This window comes from Chiloscyllium plagiosum, unplaced genomic scaffold (assembly GCF_037043375.1).
Source record: "Chiloscyllium plagiosum isolate Xiang-an unplaced genomic scaffold, Cpla_swu_hap1 HiC_scaffold_15, whole genome shotgun sequence".
In the NCBI taxonomy this organism is placed as follows: Eukaryota; Metazoa; Chordata; class Chondrichthyes; order Orectolobiformes; family Hemiscylliidae; genus Chiloscyllium; species Chiloscyllium plagiosum.
Genome location: NW_028270153.1, coordinates 25479749 through 25502056, shown reverse-complemented (window position 1 = coordinate 25502056; position 22308 = coordinate 25479749). Strand labels below are relative to the sequence as shown.

The 22308-nt window shown below is 40.6% G+C and overlaps 1 protein-coding gene across 3 annotated transcripts in view; it reads left to right on the top strand.

The window, feature by feature from the left end:
• Positions 1-22308, top strand: part of LOC122560192 (disks large-associated protein 4-like) — a 590484-nt gene that overhangs the window by 408728 nt on the left and 159448 nt on the right. For all 3 annotated transcript variants that reach the window (XM_043710587.2, XM_043710586.2, XM_087994822.1), the window contains one exon: positions 17640-17860. In XM_043710587.2, the coding sequence (XP_043566522.1) occupies positions 17640-17860 (221 nt within the window). The remainder of the gene's footprint in view (positions 1-17639; positions 17861-22308) is intronic.

The window sequence follows — 22308 nt, the reverse complement described above, 5'->3', positions numbered from 1 at the left end:
TGAAGGAGACCCAGGACCTCCATGTCCTCTGCAGAGTGGGAGGGGGAGTTGAAATGTTGGGCCACAGGGCAGTATGGTTGATTGGTGCAGATGTCCCAGAGATGTTTCCTAAAGCGCTCTGCTAGGAGGCGTCCAGTCTCCCAATGTAGAGGAGACCGCATTGGGAGCAACGGATACAATAAATGATATTGGTGGATGTGCACGTAAAACTTTGATGGATGTGGAAGGCTCCTTTGGGGCCTTGGATGGAGGTGAGGGAGGAGGTGTGGGCGCAGGTTTTGCAATTCCTGCAGTGGCAGGGGAAGGTGCCAGGACGGGAGGGTGGGTTGTAGGGGGGGGGGGGGGCATGGACCTGACCAGGTAGTCACGGAGGGAATGGTCTTTGCAGAAGGCGGAAAGGGGTGGAGAGGGAAATATATCCCTGGTGGTGGGGTCCGTTTGGAGGTGGCGGAAATGTCGTCAGATGATTTGGTTTATGTGAAGATTGGTAGGGTGGAAGGTAAGCACCAGTGGGTTCTATCCTTGTTACGGTTGGCAGGATGGAGTCTGAGGGCAGAGGTGCGGGATGTGGACAAGATGCATTGGAGGGCATCTTCAACCACGTAGGAAGGGAAATTGTGGTCTCTAAAGAAGGAGGCCATCAGATGTGTTCTATGGTGGAACTGGTCCTCCTGGGAGCAGATACAGTGGAGGAATTGGGAATACGGGATGGCATCTTTGCAGGAGGTAGGGTGGGAAAAGGTGTAATCCAGGTAGCTGTGGGAGTCGGGTTTGTAAAAAATGTCGTTGTCAAGTCGGTCATCATTAATGGAGATGGAGAGGTCCAGAAAGGGGAGGGAGGTGTCAGAGATGGTCCAGGTAAATTTAAGGTCAGGGTGGAATGTGTTGATAAAGTTGATGAATTGCTCAACCTTCTCGCGGGAGCACGAGGTGGCGCCGATGCAGTCATCAATGTAGCGGAGGAAGAGGTGGGGAGTGGTGCCGGTGTAACTACGGAAGATGGACTGTTTATGTAGCCAACAAAGAGACAGGCATAGCTGGGGCCCATACGGGTGCCCATGGCTACCCCTTTGGTCTGGAGGAAGTGGGAGGATTCGAAGGAGAAATTATTGAGGGTGAGGACCAGTTCAGCCAAACGAATGAGAGTGTCAGTGGAGGGGTACTGTTTGGACGTCAGGAGAGGAAGAAACAGAGGGCTTCGAGGCCTGGTTATGGCAGATGGAAGTGTAGAGGGATTGGATATCCATAGTGAAGATGAGGTGTTGGGGGCCGGGGAAATGAAAGTCTTGGAGGAGGTGGAGGGCATAGGTTGTGTCTCGAACGTATGTGGGGAGTTCCTGGACTGGGGGGGTAGGACCGTATTGAGGTAGGTAGAGATGAGTTTGGTGGGGCAGGAGCATGCTGAGACAATGGGTTTGCCAGGGTGGTCAGGCTTGTGGATCTTGGGAAGGAGGTAGAATCGGGCAGTGCAGGGTTCCCGGACTATGAGGTTAGAAGCTGTGGGTGGGAGATCTCCTGAGGTGGTGAGGTTCTGTATGGTCTGGGAGATGATGGTTTGGTGATGGGGGGGTGGGGTCATGGTCGAGGGGGCGGTAGGAAGAGGTGTCCTCGAGTTGGCGTCTGGCTTCAGCGGTGTAGAGGTCAGTGCGCCAAACTACCACTGCGCCCCCTTTATCCGCTGGCTTGATGGTGAGGTTGGGATTGGAGCAGAGGGATTGGAGGACTGCGTGTTGTGAGGGTGAGAGGTTGGAGTGGGGGAGGGGGGTAGACAGGTTGAGGCGGTTAATGTCCTGGCGGCAGTTGGAAATGACGAGGTCGAGGGCGGGTAATAGGCCAGTACGGGGTGTCCAGGGTGATGGAGTGTGTTGGAGGTGGACAAAGGGTCCTCGGAAGGTGGACGGGAGTTCTAATTGTAAAAGTAAGCTCGGAGGTGGAGACGGCGGAAGAATTGTTCGATGCCACGGCGTGTATTAAATTCATTGATGCGTGGGCGGAGGGGGATGAAGGTGAGACTTTTGCTGAGGACTGATTGTTCGTCCTCAGTGAGGGGGAGGTCTGGAGGGATGGTGAAAACTCAGCAGGGCTGGGAGCTGGGATCTGGTGTAGATGTGGAGCTTGGAGTGGGGGTGGAGCCTGTAACGGGTGGATGCGATGGTGGGGGGAATGGGGTGGAGTCATGAGCAGGGGTGGTGTTCCCCTCAGGGTTCTGGGGCGGAGGTGGTGACAGTGGGATCTGTGGGGGGCGTGTCAGCAGAATGCAGGTGTTTGAGGAGTGCCGGTTATCGAGGTGGATAGATAAAAGTTTGTTGTACTTACAGTTTTTGATATTTGAGATGGTGTTAAAATACTGTTTGTTTAGAGTAAGAATTCTCCTGAGAATATAGTAAAGGAGGGGTCCTTTGCAGTTCTTAGAGAGTGTGGCCCTCAGTTGAGGCAGGGCTGACTGTAGAGAGGTTAGATGCCGGCACATTGCTGTGAGCGTGGAGCGAAGGATCTTGAAGGAGAACTGTTGCTGGTGTTTTTGAATCTGTAGTCTGTACTGTTTGTCCTGTTCGGTTCCGAACTCTGCTGCTTTAAAGGTGGTCCGGAGTCCGTGTGGAATGAATTGGTTACGGAGAGAGGCACTGAGTAAGCAAATGTGGCTGTGGTAGCGAGTCTGTTTCAGGACATGGGCTTTTCCAGAACCACTCTAATCTAGAATCTGGTTTCCAGCATCTGCAGTCCTTGTTTTTACCTTTGGCTCTCCAAGCATGTGCCACCACATTTTGCCCTTCCATGCTAAAACTGTCTTTACTTACAGGATCTGTATCCCTCTATTCCCTTCCTATTCGTGTATTCGTCCAGGTATTCCTTGAATGCTCCTATTGTGTCTGCTTCCACTATTTCCTCTGGCAATGCATTCCAGGCACTCACCACCCTTTGCATGAAAAGCTTGCCTCACACATCTCTTTTAAACTTCCCCCTCATACCTTGAACCTGTGTCCCATGGTAATTGACCCCTCCACCCGAGTGAAAAGCCTCATACTTTCCACTCAATCCGTGCCATTCACAATCTTATGAACTTCTTCCAGGTTGCCCCTCAACTGCCTGCTTCCAATTAAAACAAACCCAGTCTATCCAACTGTTCTTCATAGCTAAAATCCCCCATCCCAGTCAACATCCTGGTAAAGCTTTTCTGGGACCTCTCCAAAGTATCCACATTTTTCTGGGAGTATGGTGGCCAGAACTGTAGGCAATATTCCAAGTGTGGCCTAACTAAAGTTCTATAAAGTGCAACACAACTTGCCTATCCTTATACTCAGTGCATCTTCCAATGAAGGTAAGCATGCCATAAGCCTTTTTTACTATCTTATTCACCTGCACTGCCACCTTCAGTGATCTGTGGACCTTCACACCCAGATCCCTCTGCATATCAATAATCCTAAGGGCTCTGCCATTCACTGTATAATTCCCACCTGTACTTGACCTTCCAAAATAAATCATCTCACATTTGTCTGCACTAAACTCCATCTTCTGTCCATGCCTCCAATTGATCTATATCCTTATTTATCCTCTGACAATCCTCCACATGCATCATTCTTAACATTGCAGATCGTGTCCAATCTGTCCAGGTACAGGTGTTTGAGATCATTAACTGATACAATTACAACAAGTGTGGTCTGTTTCTCCACAATGGCTGTGCTTTAAATCCCATGAATTTTGACTGTACTGAGACTTATGCGTCCTTGTAGTTTTGCTGCAGCTGGATAACTGATACTGACGAGGCAGAATATTCCAGGAAACCAAGATGAACTTTTAGTACTACAGCATGATACTGCCACTGCACAAAATTGATCCATTACATAGTGTAAAATGGTCTCTTGTTGGATGTGTCATGAAGCAATTCTTGCTGAGATATATGTCTTCCATAACCATAGTGGTGATATCTTGTCACTAGCTCCCATGTTGATTTTAGCTTATATTATGTGTTGTCCAGCCATCTCAGCTCACATATTAATGGTTGTGAAAGTTTTTGATCATTTTACATAATTGGCATAATGTGTGAGATTAATAGTATGAAAACCTTGGTAATAGACTGAAATTTGTTGTTGATGCTGAATCTCATTAATGTGTTTCTGTTTGTGTTTCATCTTAACACTTTCCTTGCTGCTAGTGTTGTGATGTTGTTTAATTTGTTGGTGATCTGTGTTATGTTATGGGGTCTGGTTCGGTCTCTGGAGCCAAATTTCCTGAATATGTGTCCAATATTCTCTTATATCACATGCTTTACAGATATCAAATAAAGCTGAACAGCTTTTGGGTAAGTGCAGCAAGCTGCATCTGTTGCAATATTTGTTGGTTTGGTATACTTTGTTAAGTGCAGCAATAGTTGGCTGCATCTACCATATTATCCATACATGATATGGTATCCCCAAGTCATGCTTAAATGATGTGTCCCTTTTTCTGGCCCAAAACATAGTTCCAAAAGGCTCGCTAGGTCAAGAAGCAAAGACTAATTCAAAAAATCTTATCTGACAATTCCTCTTCAGAAAAGTCACAATTGTGCCCTTTTCCATGGCATCTTCCATTGCATCCATGATTATTAGACTCTTGGCATTGCTGTCTGTGTGACAAGAGTTGAGGTCTGTTAATCCTGAAGTTAATCTTTATGTTGAGCTGAACTTCAAGAAACTTTCAGATACTTTCTGAATGTTTCTGATGGTCCAAAATACTGGGTGTGTGAATTCTGCAAAGCCCCACCTTGCCAATGGAAAGCTAGATTTTTAGAGCTCTTTTCTAATGATTATTTATTGATTTATCTGTAAGATTAGAACTGTGTTGTTTAAACGATTGTAATTCAGTAAGTGAGATATTAGATGCCAAAAACATAATGGGGTTTCTGCAATCCATGATTCTTCCTTAAAATGTTGGTCTATATCATCATACACTTTATCCCTAACTTAGCGTTTTGTAAAATTAAGACTTTTTTTTAAGAGCACATATTCTGCAGCTACTGTTCTGAGAAACCACTATTCCTATATTGACTAACCGGAATAGAGCATACATCCAACTTTCATGTTGTGACAATATGTGCCTTTAAGAGGGAGTTGTTTCATCCTATGTCTCTTGAGGAGAAGCATCGTTAATCCAGTGACGGGGATCTGTTCCATGGAAAGCAGAGTAAAAAGCTTTGGGAATTTTTTAAAGTAGTCAAAAGGTGCATGAGTGGGTGGACTCAGACTCACATAGACCCAGGGTTTTAGTTTTGCTTTCAGGTGTTGAAGTGGAGGGTTTTGGAGTCGAAACTGCTAGGTACAACTCTTTTTCTGCTGCACCAAAAAGCTTGAGTTCTATCTGTACTGCAAGAGTCATTCAGTCTGTCGGTGATCCTCCTCTGGGACTGGAGGAGATAACATATGTGGGAAATCTGATTTGCTGAATTTGCCTTTGCCAAGGGTGTGTTTATGGGATTCTGCTATATTGCAACAGTTGATGAGCAGTACTTAAAAGTATATATTACTTTGTTAAGTATTTTGATTGAGTTAAAGCTGTGCCAAATCTTTTCTTTTGTTTGCATTTTAAAGGTGGCATAAGAATAAAGTGTGTTTTGCTTAAAGCCAAGTAATTTGACCAACTGAATCACACCTGAATCACAGCACCCTACACTTTCTTTTACATAAGATAAAAGGCTGTCTCGTTGATATTTTTTGAGAGGTTTGTAATAGTATTGTATTGCATGGCCTTTGTGCTGCCACTCAAAAATGCACCAAATCCATTTTTCTCCTTTCTTTTAACTAAGGACAATTTGTCAATTTTTTTTTTACTCTTGAAAGAATTTCTAATCTATTCAAAAACAAAAGCTGTTTTTTTAGTGGTTAATGCACTATCTGAAGATCAGTTGTCTAGAAATTGTTGCTGCTGAGGGGTGAGGAACTCTTGCTTTGCATGAATTCAAAGCTGTTATCAAGTTGATCTTCAATTAGTTTTCCAAACATCTGATTCAAAGATATAGATTGTTTTTTCAATGGACAGCAATCACTCCTCACATGACATGAGTTTGTCTCCAACAGGGTGTTTTACCTGATGTAGCAATGCTTATATTATCTTCAATAACATACAAAACGGAGCATTGTTATTATGGCATTAAAAAAACCAACAGATATTTATTATAATTGACAATTATGTACCTCAGGCACACAGATAACTGCACTAATATTAAGATATCAGTTTTCAGCAGAGGAGTATGCTTCTAGTAGATTGTCATGTCTTAAGTGATCTGTGGTAAGATGGGGTATAAAATCCTTATACCCTCAGGTCACTTGCCATGATGCCGAATTGATGTTTTCAGGATGTGGTGTATTGACATACTGACCAGGAGACCTAGAACAGATGCCACTAAAGAGATCATCACCATCCAATAGGAGTTGTTAAGGAGCAAAATGGATAGGGATACTGGTCTGTTGCATGCAAAGTAATGTGATATGATGGGTGTGTACAGAAGGAAGGATGAAATTTCACAGAGATTTCTCACTCTTGGCCCAATTTATATTTGGCAAAAAAAGAAAGGGTGAAAACTGGGATGTTGGGCTTTTGTTTTGGAAATTCTTGCAACGCTGATGCATTTAATGCAAGTAATACTGGGTGTGTCCCAGCAAAACCAGATATCTGGACATCCTAGATAGATATTAAGTATTTTTACCACCTCAAAAAATGATGAAAACTTATGACAGGTCCACTATTTCCAGTTTGCTGACTGGTAGAGAAAATGGCAATGAAAATATACCTCTGACTCTCAGGCCCTCTTCCCAAGTTTAGCCTGCTGAAACAAACTAGGCTACTGCACTAATTAGGCCAGATAATGCAAGGCCACCTCAGTCTAAACACGTTTCCCTGTGAATTATTCATGAATCACATGCCATATTTGAAATTTAGATATGCATGCAGAAAATAAGCACAATTAATACTAGGATATATGAAATGGAACTGTGAATGGATAGTCTTCCCTTGTACAAATCCAAACCCTTGGATTTCACTTCACTTAGCAATAGTTCAGTGTTGTTTGTTCATGCATATAATTGCTATCTTACATTTAGCTTTGGGGTTCATTTAGTAATACATTGATCACCAAGACTATCGCTCTTGTAGTGCACCAGCAGCATCCTGGCTTCTGGGCCAAAAGACCAAAATTCAAGTCCTTCCTTCTCCAGTGGTGTGACAAAACAGAACTAAACAGATTGCCTAAAAATATCTACAGTCTATCTATATTTAATAGATTTTCCTAATTGCAGTTTATTGCAAGTAATACATATATCTCTCCTCCACCCAAACCCTAGTTCAACAATGCAAGTAATATGGATTTTTTTTTAAACAACTATAACTCACTGTGACAGACTTTATTTTCAAAGGCACATTATGGAACACTGGATAGCTAATGAAATTTCATATTAGGGCTTCCTGACAACATGGGATTAGGCAGATACAGTATTGTGAAAATACATTGTCACTGATTAATCATTAATCTCCTTTGTAATAGTGAATAATGACGGTGAGCAATGTGAAGGAAGTGCTGTATTTAAATGTAAACAAGAGACATTAACACCTCCATAGCTTTTGGTTGATAAAAGACAACTCCCACACCTCAATTAATTAGCAAACCCTCGAGAGCTGGTGTAACTAAACATGCTACCATTGCAATTGTCATTAGCCAACAGCATCGAATTAGTTATGAAAAATATTTACATTACGATAAAAGGATAAGCACTTTATTTGTGGTCACTAATTTCTTTGGTTTAATGAGCCTTGGATCCCAATTTTCAATCATTCACACAGGAAGTCCATGCTATGGTGAAAATGCTGAACTTTGTACAGAATTGTATTTCCCACCCATGAAGCCAGCATATCTCATTTTTTCAGGGGTGGAATTTGCTGTCCTTGATTCACACATGCATGGGCCGTTAAAGTGACCAGCTGCCTCCACTGAAACAGGAATTTAACATTCAGGGGGTGTGGGATGCAGAGCATAGCGGGATCATCCAAGTGAGAGCAAGTCTGTTCTTAATGTATTTCTTTTGGATAGCCAGGGTAATGCTTTGAGAACTGAGATACACTCTCAGTTATGGTCCCAGGACTAATTGGGAGTGAGGTTCAAGAATCCTTTATGAGGGAGGATGGGAGTGATTGGATCAGGGATAATTTCAGGGGAGGTCAGGTGCCCTTTGAAGATAGTTAGCTGAACAGAATTGTGAGTGGACGGTGTATAAACCTCTTGGAATTATCAAAACCTGTCAATTTGTCAATAAGGGTCAAGAAGTCTGAAAATGTCAGTTTACCATTGACCAGAAACTGAACTGGATCAGCCATACAGTTGTTCTGCTGCACAACTAGGTCAGTGGCCAGGAGTTCTGTGCTGATAATTCACTTCCTTTCTCCTCAAGATGGATCTACCAACTACAAAGTGCAAATTAGGAGTGTCAAGGAATAAAATCCCCACTGGTCTGGATGAGTTCAACTACTGCGATTTGCCACTTTTCCACACACTCAACCAAACCATCGATATCATTCTGAAGTTGACAGCTGTCATTTTTCACTATCAACTGATGACCAATTTTTGTGTCATCTGAAAATTCCCCACTCAAACCTCCCACGTTTAAGTCTAAATCATCAATAAATATGACAAATAGCAAAGAACCCAATGCTGAGCGCATGGGACGTTGCTGCATATCACTTGGATTTGCAAGAACATCCATCAATCATTATTTTTTGTTTCCTGTCAATCAGCTAATTTTAATCCAACTCACCATATTCCACTGCATCCCATGTGGTTTAATTTTGCTAACTTGTACGTCACGTGGGATTGTTCCAGTTACCTCACAAGAATTCAAGTAGATAACATCTCCTTGTTGCTGCGATGAAAATTTCAATGAAATTAGTAAGAGATAAACATCCCTATTTATGATGACATAACCAATAAACTACAGAAGAACCTCGATTATACGAAGGACACATGCGGGGAGTATTTTGTTTGGTTAATCGAATTCCGGATAATTGAATGCTGGATAAGATAGTTTAGTCAAGCATCAGAACATTGCGATCTTGCTGATAATCTGATATTTGGATAATCAAATACCGGATAATCAAGATTCCTCTGTATTAACTTTATTTTCTGCATGATGGCTCAGGATTAATGCCCATGTTGTATAATAGCTGAGTTGGTATGAGGAGGGAAGGTAAAGGGTGGTGAGTGGGAGATGACTTGTTACTGAATTGGAATACGGGCTCTAAAGGGCTATGGGATAATTGGGGCATGTGGGGGAAAATAGCAATGTGGTACCATGTGAATTGTGCTTAGGGTGATACAAGAGGACCATGGAGAACCATAGCTATGGGTACAAGGACATAAATTCAACAGATGTTCATAGGTTGGCATTTGGGATATGAGAGACCATAGCAATTGTACATGGGTATAAGCTGGTAGAGGTACTTGGGTCATGGGAGGTGAGTGGGCATATGTGATGCAATAGGGATAGTTGCAAGAGCAAAGTTTGGCATTGATGAGACATAGAGATTGAGAGGTGAGAGCAGAATCAATGTTTTCTGTTTCAATCTTTATTTTTGAAATGTATGTACAGTATTGAAGTTCCCAGGCAGCTTTTCCATCAGTTCAGGAAGCGGGCAGCCTGTTCAAGGCCTGATTTACAGTCCAGCTACAGCTCTGGATCAAAACTCCAAAGTGCAGGTGGCTATTTAAGAGTTGAGATCACGAAGGTGAGATTTCTTCTAACTCATGCCTGACCCCAGAACAAAATCAAGGCCAAAGTTTACCTGTGCATTTCCGAACAGTCACTATTTACAGAGAGTTTTGTTGATTAAATTAGCAGTTAAAACCATAACTGTGCATTAGAAATCAACTAAATAACAAAAAATGATCTTTCAGATTCTTGATCCCAAAGAAGCATTGAACTGCTATACACGCATAAGTTTTCACTGTGACTGGAATCTGAAAGGAATGCCAGGGGTTTTTGTAATTCATCCAATAAATGTTCAGTGTTTTGTGCAATATGTACATTCAAGTCACCCTTACCCTCCTAGCCTGGAAAATATCCAACGTTCATAGAATTACATGGAAATTACTTTTTGACCCAACTACTTCATGCTTACATTTATTTTCAACATGAGTAACCCTAATCCTGAGTGCTGTATGAAGAGTCTTTGATCCAGACAAGTGGGGATTTTATTCCATGACACTCCTAATTTGCACTTTGTAGTTGGTAGATCCATCTTGAGGAGAAAGGAAGTGAATTATCAGCACAGAACTCCTAGTCTTTGGCTTAATTTTATCTGAAACTTTGAGCATTTCCAGCTTTTTCTGTTGCCCTTAAGTGAGGGCAGATGGTCACATGTTGGTAATGTCACTGGAGATGGTAACACTAATGGAGACCATGGAACATTATTGTAAAACTTCATCTAGTTCACTAATATCCTTTACATGTGATTCTTGACTGTCTTCTAAGATGACTCCAGGGAACAAATCAGTTCATGGACAACCAAGAATAGGCAACAAATGCCAGCCTTAGCAGTGATCCACACATCCTATTGAAAGAATAAAGAAAAAGATGTGCCCTCCTCCTCCTGCCCTCTTCATTCAAATGAACTTATTCTTAAGGTGGTTAAGGTATTGTTCCTGGGCTAATTGATATTCCCTTGTGGCATATTCCGTGGACTTACAATCTGCTGTATTAAAAATGTTTCTTCCACTTGCTGCCTTAGATACATTTTAACTGTATACCCATGATTTTTTTTTACAATGTTCAGAAGCAGTGTTTTATATCCTATCTTAGCTCCTCAGAATATTAAGCATTTTTGTGAATTCATCCTGTAAAGTGCTTCACCCTAACAGCCATCAGGCCTATTGCTTCAAGTCACTGTTGAATCAGAACGAATCAATGCTCTACCGTGTCCATTCCCTCAATCTCTTTCTGATACAGTAGAGTGCATGCTGTAAACTGTACTCCAAGTGTGACCCAATAAGACTTTGAAAATGTATAATTACATCTCCAGTTTTTTTCCTCTTTCTCATGCAGAGAGACTTTGTGTTCTAATGCCATTTTACGGCCTTATTTCCTTAAGGTTGTTTGTTAAACCTTGGTGAATATAAACCTCTAATCCTCTTTCCTTCTATCATTTAAAGTATAATTATTAATTAATTTTGTTCTACCTAAATGTACCATTTTACATTTACGAACATTGAATTGCATCTAATATTTTTATTGCCCATTCTACCACAGTAGAATCATAGAGTCATAGAGATGTACAGCATGGAAACAGACCCTTCGGTCCAACCCATCCATGCTGACCAGATATCCCAACCCATTACTTTTGCAGATTCTTTTTGTCTTCAGACCTGTGTTATTATCTGAAATTGTGGACATCACACCCTCGAGACTTCCATCTAAATTGTTGACGTACATAGTAAACAGATGCAGTCCTAAAATGAAAAACCATGATCAACTCTAACGATATTGAGAAAATGCCTTTAACTCCTGTGTTTTCCCTTTTAAACCTCACGCTCTGGCACTTCTACAAACAAGTATATTCATGTGCCCTCAATGGGAGAGTCAACGCACAGTAATGAGTAATAAGTAATGAGTAACAACATAGGCCAGGTAGATAAATTCTGCGTGCACAAGTCATAGTACTTGAAATATAAGAAGGCTCAAGGTTCAAACAAGTGTGGAAAAATAACATGATTGAAATACAATAAGAAGAGAAGTGAGCTAACAGAGGTGAGGCAGAAAGAGTAATTTTTTTGTTCATCAGCAATGGGGTATGTTCCAGAAGGCGATTAGAGCTCTGTGTCACTTCTCTTAATTGCATACGTCTTAATCTTCTCAAACAGTATCCACTCCTAACAAGGCTTGGAAATACTCAGGGAACACAAATGTAGCACACAGATAAAATAAACAATTAAGTTGACAAATAATTGTTGGCCTTTTACTGAGTAGATTTTAGTACAAGAAATTTCCCTGCAATTGCAACTGCAATTAAGAATGCAACTGGAACACTGTGTACAGTATCTGGTCCCTGTATTTTAGGATATATGTACTTGCTTTAGAATGTAGATTACAGTGTCTTCATTTCAAAGCTGGTATCGCTCAGATTACCATATACAGTTGTATATGATGTAACAGGTAATGAGTTCCATAGGAACCAAATAACATTGGTAGCATAACAGCAAGAATTCTCCAAACTGGTTTCTGGAATGAGAAGGTATCCTTTGATAAGAGGCTAAGTAAATTGAGTCCATATGGATTTTGTTTTAATGGGAAGTGATCTCAATGAAACATACAAGATTCTGAAGGAACTGTTCAAGAAGTTGTTTCCCTGGCAAGGAACATTTAGAAGATCGGGGAGCAGTTTCTCATTTAGGGGTAAGAGTAAGGACCTGAATGAGAAATTTCTTCATTCAAAGGGTTGTGAATCTTTGTTACTTCTTTACCCCAGAGAATTGTGGATGCTCCATTGGTGAATATATTCAAGATTGGAACAGACATTTTTAAGGTGTCTCAGGGAATTGAGAGCTGTGGGGACTGTGTGGAACACTTAAATTGAAACCAATGATCAGCCATAGTAATCGTCGTAAATGGCAAAGCCAGCTCAAGAGCCACATTGTCTACTCGTGCTCCTATTATGGTGTATTAATATTTGCTATTGTAACATGTTGCACATAGATCTATAAACATCTGTGTTTCGACAAAATCATGCCTTAAATAGCAGATGCTAGCTGATTTATGGCTTGGCTTCAGAGCCATATCTCAGAGTTTCGGTTCAAGACAGACCGGTTGAGGAGATGGCAGGGTCAAAAACAGTTATTTGGTTACTATGAAACTAAGTTTATTGTCTGCTCACTCCATATACAATTATATACGGTAATCAGAAATATACCAGTTTCAGAATGTATTATAATATTGTTAAAAGACTGTTATTTACATTCTAATGTTCTTCCATCTTTAATCTATTTACTTCCTATCAGACCAACCTATGCTACCCAATTCACACCATGTGCGAAGCAGCTCAGCAATATCATTGTATGGTTTATCCAGAGTCTTGCAGCCTCTATGCAACACTGGCTTGTCCACACAACGCAGTTGAACAGAATGCAAACAGTCTTCCTATTTGTACGTTACAGTTCAGGTGTTATGGGGGCCATAGGATCTCATTTTGCTTATTATTATTAAAGAGACAAGTGGTCTGAATGCCCATCTGTTGGCTATGGTGATTTTCTCTGAATCTTCTTTTTGTCCTTTTGTCAAAGCTGCATGAGCATGATAGATGTCGATAAAATAGATCAAATAAGCCTGCTTCTTCAGTTTTAGTTTTGTTTCTGGGTTTTCTGTTTGCCTAGAGCAGTCTGAAACTTGAAATTGTTTTATTTTAAGTTGCATGTATTTATTTGGCAACTTTGCCATCTCCTCTTTAAAAATGTTCCACTGCTGATCAACAGATTCTTTTTTTGCCAATTTGCCTTTCCGCCTTACCGGTTAGCTCACTCCTCATCTGTCATATTCTAATCTTGTTATTGTACCAGCTGTTACTCTTGCAGCTTTGACCCTGAACCTGATCATCTTGCAATTACTGCTCCCTAGCTGCTAGTACACATTTACTCATTTCCTTTGTCTGTTTAGTTACATGTAATTTGTTTGTGTAACAGCTCTCCCTTTTTTTGGGAAGTACCTGAATCAACCATTTAAAGAAGAGCTATGGAAAAATTAATCAAGAGTGTGACTGCAAAGCTATTTCCTTCCCTGCACTTTAACTAAGCATTTATAAAGCTACAGAGCAGCTAACCACTGCCCAGTGTGATGCACAAATCTGGCATGCCAGAGCAACTCAAGCAGAGGTAAATAACTGCAGGATCATATTCATGGCCTTACAAAAATATTTCATCTGAACATGGTGTTTGCACAAGTTCAAAGTTTGCACAAGTAAGACTTTACTAACACAATAATCTCATAATGACAATCAAAATCCAAACTTCAGAGTAACGAAGCAACAGCCTTGATAATGAATGAGTGTACAGCCAGCACAGAGATCTGAGAATTGGTGATGAAGTTGTGGTGCTTCCAAATTCTTTCCTATTAAAATCAGAAAAATGTGAGACCATTCCAGGGATGGAGTCTCTGCCTAATTCTGCACTTGGCAGTTCTCAAAAATAAAAGGTACAAAATTGAACTCTTCAGTACCACTGATTTCAATGATATTGGAAGTGAAAGCTGCTGTTAGTAATAGCTGATCAACTTACAAGTGCCTCTATGGCGCATCATGCTCAGTAGGGCTTAATTGCAGACATACACTGGGTGGGTGCCCCAAAGCACAAAGAGTGGGCAGATTGTGATAGGACCAAATTAGTGCTGATGCTGGCATCTGCTCGGAAATCAAAAAATGCCAGAAATTACAGCAGGTCAGGCAGGATCCATGGAGAGAGAGCAAGCTAATGTTTCGAATCCAGATGACTCTTCATCAGACATGAAGGGTGGAGGGGGCAGCATTTATGTAATGCTGAGGGGGGAGGTGGAGGTGGAGTGCTGGGGGAGAAAGGGTGTTAATAGTGCAAACTAAATGATCAGATTGTGAGAATGGCAGAACAATGGTGCGTCTAACTGCCAGACTGAAAAGAAAGACTGGGTTAGAGTGGTGCTGGAAAAGCACAGCAGATCAGGCAGGATTCAAGGAGCAGGAATGATGTGCTGGAAAAGCACAGCAGGTCAGATAGCATCCGAGGAGCAGACGAATCGACATTTCAGGCATAAGCCCTTTAGCAGGAATGAGGCTTGTGGGGGGGGGGGGGGGGCTGAGAAATAAATGGGGGTTGGGGGGAGCGTGGAGTGAGGGGGAGGAAGGGGGTTGCTGGGGGAAGGTAGCTGGGGATGCAATAGGCAGATGTAGGTTGAGAAGAAGGTCATAGGTCAGAGAGGAGGGTGGTGCAGATAGATGGAAAAGACGATGGACAGGCCAAGAGGGCGGTGCCGAATTGGAGGCTTAGGATTGGGATAAGGTGGGGGGAGGGGAAATGATGAAATCCACATTAATCCCTTGGAGTTGCAGGGTCCCAAAGCGGGTCGTTTCAGAGAACATCTCTGGGACACTTGCACCAACCAACCCCACTGCCCCATGGCTGAAGAGTTAAACTCCCCCTCCCACTCCACCAAGGACATGAAGGACCTGGGCCTCCTCCATCGCCAAACCCTAACCACCTGGCACCTGGAGGAAGAATGCCTCATCTTCTGCCTTGAAACCTTGCAACCACATGGGATCAAAGTGGATTTCAACAGTTTCCTCATCTCCCCTCCCACCACCTTATCCCGGTCCCAAACCTCCAACTCGGCACCGCCCTCTTGACCTGTCCATCGTCTTTCCCATCTATCCGCACCAGCCTCCTCTCCAACCTATTATCTTCTCCCCCACCTTCATCTACCTATTGCAGTCTCAGCTACTTTCCCCACAGCTCCACCCCCTGCTCATTTATCTGTCAGCACCCCCAGCCCATAGGCCTCATTCCTTGTGCCCTAAGTATCGATTCTTCTGTTCCTTGGATGCTGCCTGACCTGCTGTACTTTTCCAGCACCACACTCTCAACCCCAACCTGAAAAACACTCATTAATATCAACTCTCTGCCTTGTGTATTAACTGAATCTCAATCCATGTTCGTGCATTAAACCCCAATACCATTAACTCCTTTCTTGTGCAATAACCTTCATGTGACACCTTATCAAATATCTTTTGGACATAAGCACTCAGAGCTTTTCTTGAACCTGGAATCTCTTGCATATTTATTAACTACATAACCCGAAACGAGAATCATGCACCTGGGCTGAAGAACCAGTTGCTGAAGATGTTGATTGCAGTGATCTTGCACACAGCTGGTGAAATGATTCACCGCATTGTTCACTCCAAGGAGCTTAAGGAGATACATCTGTGCCTACCCTTGCCAGTGCGCTCATTCACCCTCCTGTTATGTATAACCTTGTGCTGCAAGAGGAAGTGAAGAATGCCAATGAGTTTGTTGCAAAGTTATTGAGAGTATGCCTGTGATGTCTGAATAGCTGAAAGATATGGAAGCTGTGACATTGGAATATGTGACGTGCATCCCTCATTAAGTGATTGAAGGTGAGATGGAACTTCATGAGTCCTAATTGCTAGAGCTTGTTGATGGAGCATGGTGGATTAGGGAGGAAAAAAGCATGACTTGTAAATGTGACAAATTACTTTAACTATTAACATTCAAAGTCAATAGCATGAAATAAAGTACGGATGATCCCAAATGAGTGGAACGAAATTTGTAATCGAGTGGTCTGAATATTAGGATAAATTAGGTTAAATGTGATTGATACAGGTTTTCACACTGCAATGGCAACACTGTTGTTTCTGTTCATGTGATTGTGTGTGCTAGCTGACTGTACTTAGAGCATATGATCATATATTAATATGACATGCAATGGTACAGGAGAGCTGAAATGGTCTGAGTAGCATTCTGATCGTACCAAGATTAATTCACAATGAAATGGTACCAACATCAACTGATATGGATGGAAGTGATTTGCTTAGCAATCTTTCATTTGAAGAAGTTTTGATGAGTGCAGTTATGAGTACTTTTGAAGCAGACCTTTTGATTTAAACCTGTACGAAGATAAAAGGGAAAAATGTATATGGTTCTAGAGTAATAGCAGCAGTATGGGGTAAATTAAATAGCTCTTTCAAAGAACTGCCATATCATAATCGGCCAAATTTCATTCCTTCTGTGAGTCAAGTTCATAGAAATTGCAATTTTCTAGCCAACAGAATCGGCAGGTTCAATAGTTGGTCATGATTTCCTTTACAAACTCTTTTTATGAGATTTCTTAGTAGAGCAATTCAAAAATTTGGCCTGAAAATTTATCTTAATAATGTTCTTAAACTGCAAGCTGAGCAGAGTTATCGAGAGTTCTGTAAATAGGCTAAAGCCTTTTTTGTGCAAAGCAAAGTCTATTGGGAATAGCATTCATGAATATTGTTGGTTCCTTAAAGCCCTGAATACCAAGGAAATATAAGAAAAATGGTTTGATGGCTTACTTATAGATCTGAATGTTAAATCCTGTCTTTTATCCTGGAAAGAAGCAACTAATAAAGCTTCAAGCATTTTCAATACAGATATTTACAGCGCAGCATATAGGCAAAAAACAAGCTAACAAAATAAAATGTTAGGAAGTATGCAGTGGTGACTGGGCTCATATTCATTATTACAAAGTTCTAACTGGTGATAAATCTAATCGGAACCTTGAAATTATATTAAAACAGTATTATTTTTCCTTTATGTTGGTTGAATAGATGCAGCTCACTATGAAGACTATTGATAGTCTGCTGAAGTGATGATATTGTGAATTCATGTCACAGCAGAGTACAAATACTAGCTGTCATGATGAATGTTCTCAGGTATATTAAGATAAGTCCACTATTAAAAAAAAATTTGATTGCTGTCATAAAAGCAAGTTAAAACCATCTGTATGTTATTGCAAAGTGGAAATAATTTCCTTAGAATAACACTGTGCTGTTACTTTTTCATTATTATTGAAATAAATGAAGTGGAAAAGCTTCTGATCTAATAAAGAGTCCTCTATATTTAACAGGTTCCTCTTCATGATGATTGGAGCAGTACTCTTTCACGTGGAAAGGTGGGAGAAATTCCCTGCCGGCGAATGCGTAGTGGCAGCTATATAAAAGCAATGGGAGATGATGACAGTGAGGACTCTGAAATGAGCCCCAAGCCATCCCCGAAGACTGCAGCAAGACGTCAAAGTTATCTCAAAGCCACACAACAATCACTCAGTGAGCAGATTAGTCAGCGGAAGTAAGTTTCTCTGTTACTTCTTCTATGGATCCTGTTGTTTTGATACAGAAAAGGCATTGTTTTTATTTTATGCTAGGTAGTATTATGCTATAGTATCATGGCTTTCATATTCCTTTTGGAAATCACTAAATTATTAAGGATTTGTAATTCAGGATTTGTGAGCTGCTAATGCTTGGCTCACGAAATTGTCTGTTAATAACAACGAGAAAGTCATCTTGCTTTAGCAAAACACATTCAATGGAAGCAAGATTTTATTCATTCTATGATTTTTTATTTGTAATGGAAATTCACAAATAAATTTATTGCTTGACAGTTCAAATAGATCAAGATCTGTACTTTCCATCAACTGGTTTCATTGGAAACCAGCTCAGAAATGGATGATTAAAGCAGCACCTTATAGGACACGTCTCACCTTGCTGGCCATTTAAAATGTTTCAGTGGACAATAAGTGCTGTGTGCTACTGCCATTGTGACAACTGTAACATTTTTTTCAAAAAACATTGAGCAGCCCAGATCTGTAGCCCAGAATAATACTTGCATGTGTGGCATCTCATGATAGTGTCAGTTGCTGCCATGGAGATTCTAATATTTTTGATAATAACTGGGAATAAAAATATAAGTTAATTACACAAATACACATGCATGAGCATGAACATTCTAATTATTAACACAGTCCATTGTAATATCTATTATATTAAAATGTAATGGATTCAATTATTTACTTAACAATTCCCTTTCACGCCAACTCAAAGCACAAAGGAACAGGACATTGAAATGGGTTTTCTGAAGCCGCTAATACTTTATTTGTAATATCAGGATGTGAAAGCATGCTCACAGTGCCATCATTATTTTTTCATCTGTTTTCAGCAGTCATCCATCATGTATGCTCTGCCAAAAGGCAGTCCCTTGCCTCATTATCTGTTTCATCTTGAGCTACTTTCAGTGGTGGTTTCCCATTGGATTCCATTTCCAAATGCAGGATGAGGAGGCAGGTTTGTTGACTATCTCAGCTGGGACAGGAATCAAACGCATGCTGCTGATGTTATTCTGGACTATGTATTAGCTATCTAGCTAACTCAGCTGACCAATTTCCTATTGCCAGTAGTGCCCATGTTGAAGCAGCATGGGTAGTCCCACTTTTGCTCGTTGTATTTTTCTGAACCTGCCAAATGAATCAACATAGTTAAACCTCACAACAATGCCATTTATAATTGAACCATGAAACAATTGTACAATTTAAAAACACAATAAAGTTCTGTCTAAAATATCACAAAGTTATAAGAAATTAATACTTCACTGTGTTTATGATAGAGCAGAGAATTATAAATATATATGAAGGTTGTACCACCAAGGCTCTCCAACAATATTTCAAAACAAATCAACTCATTTTTATTGACAGTTTAAATGTTGCAACCTAAAAATTGTATAAACAAAGTGAAGCTTTAAAGATGCATCACCTTTGTGAGAATTTTTTTTTGTAATTTGTTTCACACCCACATTACATTGAGCTGCCAATGATATTTTCACATAATTAGAAATTGGCTTTGATAACTAAGCTCCTTTGTTTCCAAGAAAAATCAACGCTACAAATTGAGGCTTCCCATGAAGCCAGAGCCTAGAGAATGAGACACATAGTGCCTGTTTTCCAGGTACCAACCATCCTCCTGAGCCTCCAACCTGGTGGACAGGTATGAATCCCTGGCCAGAATGCCAGCCACCATGCACAATAGGGTAGATGCATTGGCACCATGAATGCATGTCAGGAACATGTAAAGGTGAGACAATTCATTTCAAATTAGAGTTCTTTGTAATTTGCAGGTTTTCCAAATAACCCAGCATTTCATTCACCATGTCACAGAATCATAGTCATAGAGACATACAGCACAGAAACAGACTAAATCATTCATGCTGACCAGATATCCGAAATCAATCTAATCCCATTTGCCAGCATTTAGCCCATATCCTTTTAAACCTTTCCTATTCATATTCCCAACCAGATGCCTTTTAAATGTTATAATTGTACCAGCCTCACCACTTCATCTGGCAGTTCATTCAATGCATGCACCACCCTTTGCATGAAAAATTTCCCCTTAGGTCCCTTTTAAATCCTCCCCCTCTCAACTTAAACCTGTGCCCTGTAGTCTTGGTCTCTGGGGAAAAGTCCTTGACTATTCACCTTATCCATGCCCCTCATGGTTTTATAAACACCTCTCAGATCACCCCTCAGCCTCTGATGCTCGAGAGAAAATGGCTATTCAGCCTCTTCCAATAGCTCAAACCCTCCAACCCTGGCAACATCCTTGTGCATTTCTTTTCTGAATCCTTTCAAATTTAACAACCTAACAGCACATGGTAAGGCATAATAACCTGACCACTTGGTGAGGTAGTCATTTTCACTAAGTTTCCAAATTCATACAAATTTACATTTCTGAATTAAATCTAAATGGACCCGATTTTGTTTTTATATTTAGTTCAGAGTTCTTCCCTAGTTATACTGCATTTTCTAAGCTGTCGGTTTAATTCCCAACGTATTGAATCCATGTTGAGTTAGGTCCCCCTCAATTGCAAATACCAGATTGTACTACCGATGCGTTGTCTGCTCAAGTACTTCACTTGAATCCTGCCCCCTACCATTTCATGTGAACCTAATGCTGAATCTATGTTGCTAGTAGCCTACCAAAGAGATGACGATCTGAAAAACTGCTCATTCAATAACAACGTATCCCCCTTTGGAATTGTAAATCTTGCTGTCGAAGACATGACTTATTTAGTGGGGACTACATCATTTATGTGTCTGGACATAGTTACTTTAATAACTCAAGTTATCTTTTTTTACAAACTAAATGTACCAACTTTGAATTCAGAACTCTGAATATTAAAGGCAACTAGGGGATCAAATCCATAAGGACTAAAGCCAAACTGGCACATCATCTGTTAATCTGAAATGCTAGTTTTGTTCCAACAGAGAGCAATAAATAGCTATATTTATTCAAGTCATGGAATTACGACACACACTGGAGTATTAGTCCTTGTGTCAATTCCTCCTGTTGCAGAAGGCACAACTGTGGTTACTTTGAATTTGAAAACTTAAAATTTGTTGCAATGTCATTTAAATCTTTGGTCTTTTGGATGAGACATTACATCGAGGTCCACTCAGGACCGTTTGTCCCTCAGTCAATATCACAAAAAAACACATCATCTGTTATTATCATATTGCTGCCTGTGTGAGATTGCTGTGCAATATTGGCTGCAGTGTTTGCTCCAAACAACAGTGCCAAACTTCAAAAGTACTTAATTAGATGAAAAGCATTTTTGGGCATCCTGGAATAGTTACAGGTGCTATGCAATTGCATGCCTTCCTTTTCAAATGTATTTGAAGAATCCTGAATTTAAAAGGAATTTTAGATTTGCATTATTTGTGCTTCTTCTGCACATAAGTGTCTTTCAGACTACAGAGCAGATCCAACAACAGACAAAGCCAGGACTGTGTTGCTTGGCAATCCACTAGAAAATTGGCCCTAAAAGGACAATGTCAGCTCAACTCAATCACAATTAGTCACATTTCATAGCCGAGACAATCATGCCTTACGGCTCCTTTGCAAGTCTGTGACTGACCACTGAGAAACTGCAGAGCACATTCTGTAGTCTGGATGGGAACGCCTCCATCATTTATTTTAAGAGACTGTAAAGTCCTGATATTGATGAAACCATTTGCGTAGACTAGCCTTAATTATCAACTGTGCGCTAATACAGCATGCACATCAATACAATGAAAATTTCGCTCTCACTGCTGTTTACTTGATTTTCTGATTCATTCACAATTAACTATTCTCAATTTAATGCTTAGAGTCATTATTTGGCTATGGTAATAGCTTTGTATGACATGTACAAGGAATGGACAATGTTGAATATCCATTGGTTAGATTGATAAATATTCCACAACCTTGTATTCAATATTTCCCTATGGTCTATTGATGGTTCATGATGGTTACATCATAGTTCACCCTTCATTTAAGATAATTCTTCAGTCCCTTCTAAAAAGACTCAGCACAGCAAGAGCACATTTTGTAGGTCAAGAACATGTCTTTAGCCAAGTACCAAAATTTGAAAAACCCTAATGCCAATGAAGATTACTGTGGAAATTCAGCATATTTCTGGCATTCTTTTTCACATGTGAACTGGAATCCAGCTAGATAATGAATCAATTTCAGGATTTTGCTTCATTATAAAACCTGAAAGTTGATTCTGCACAGTGATAACCTTTTTGTGAAGGTATATCTGGCCCAAAGTGGACATCTCACCCTTTTTGCCCTCTTCAACTATCGAATCAGCTCACTTCAGATTTACTTTAAAATATCTATAAAATGTCCGGTAACACTATAACTTCATAGTTACCTGTTTTTAAAGTAGACACAATTGTTTGTTAATTCATCATACTCTGCAATCAA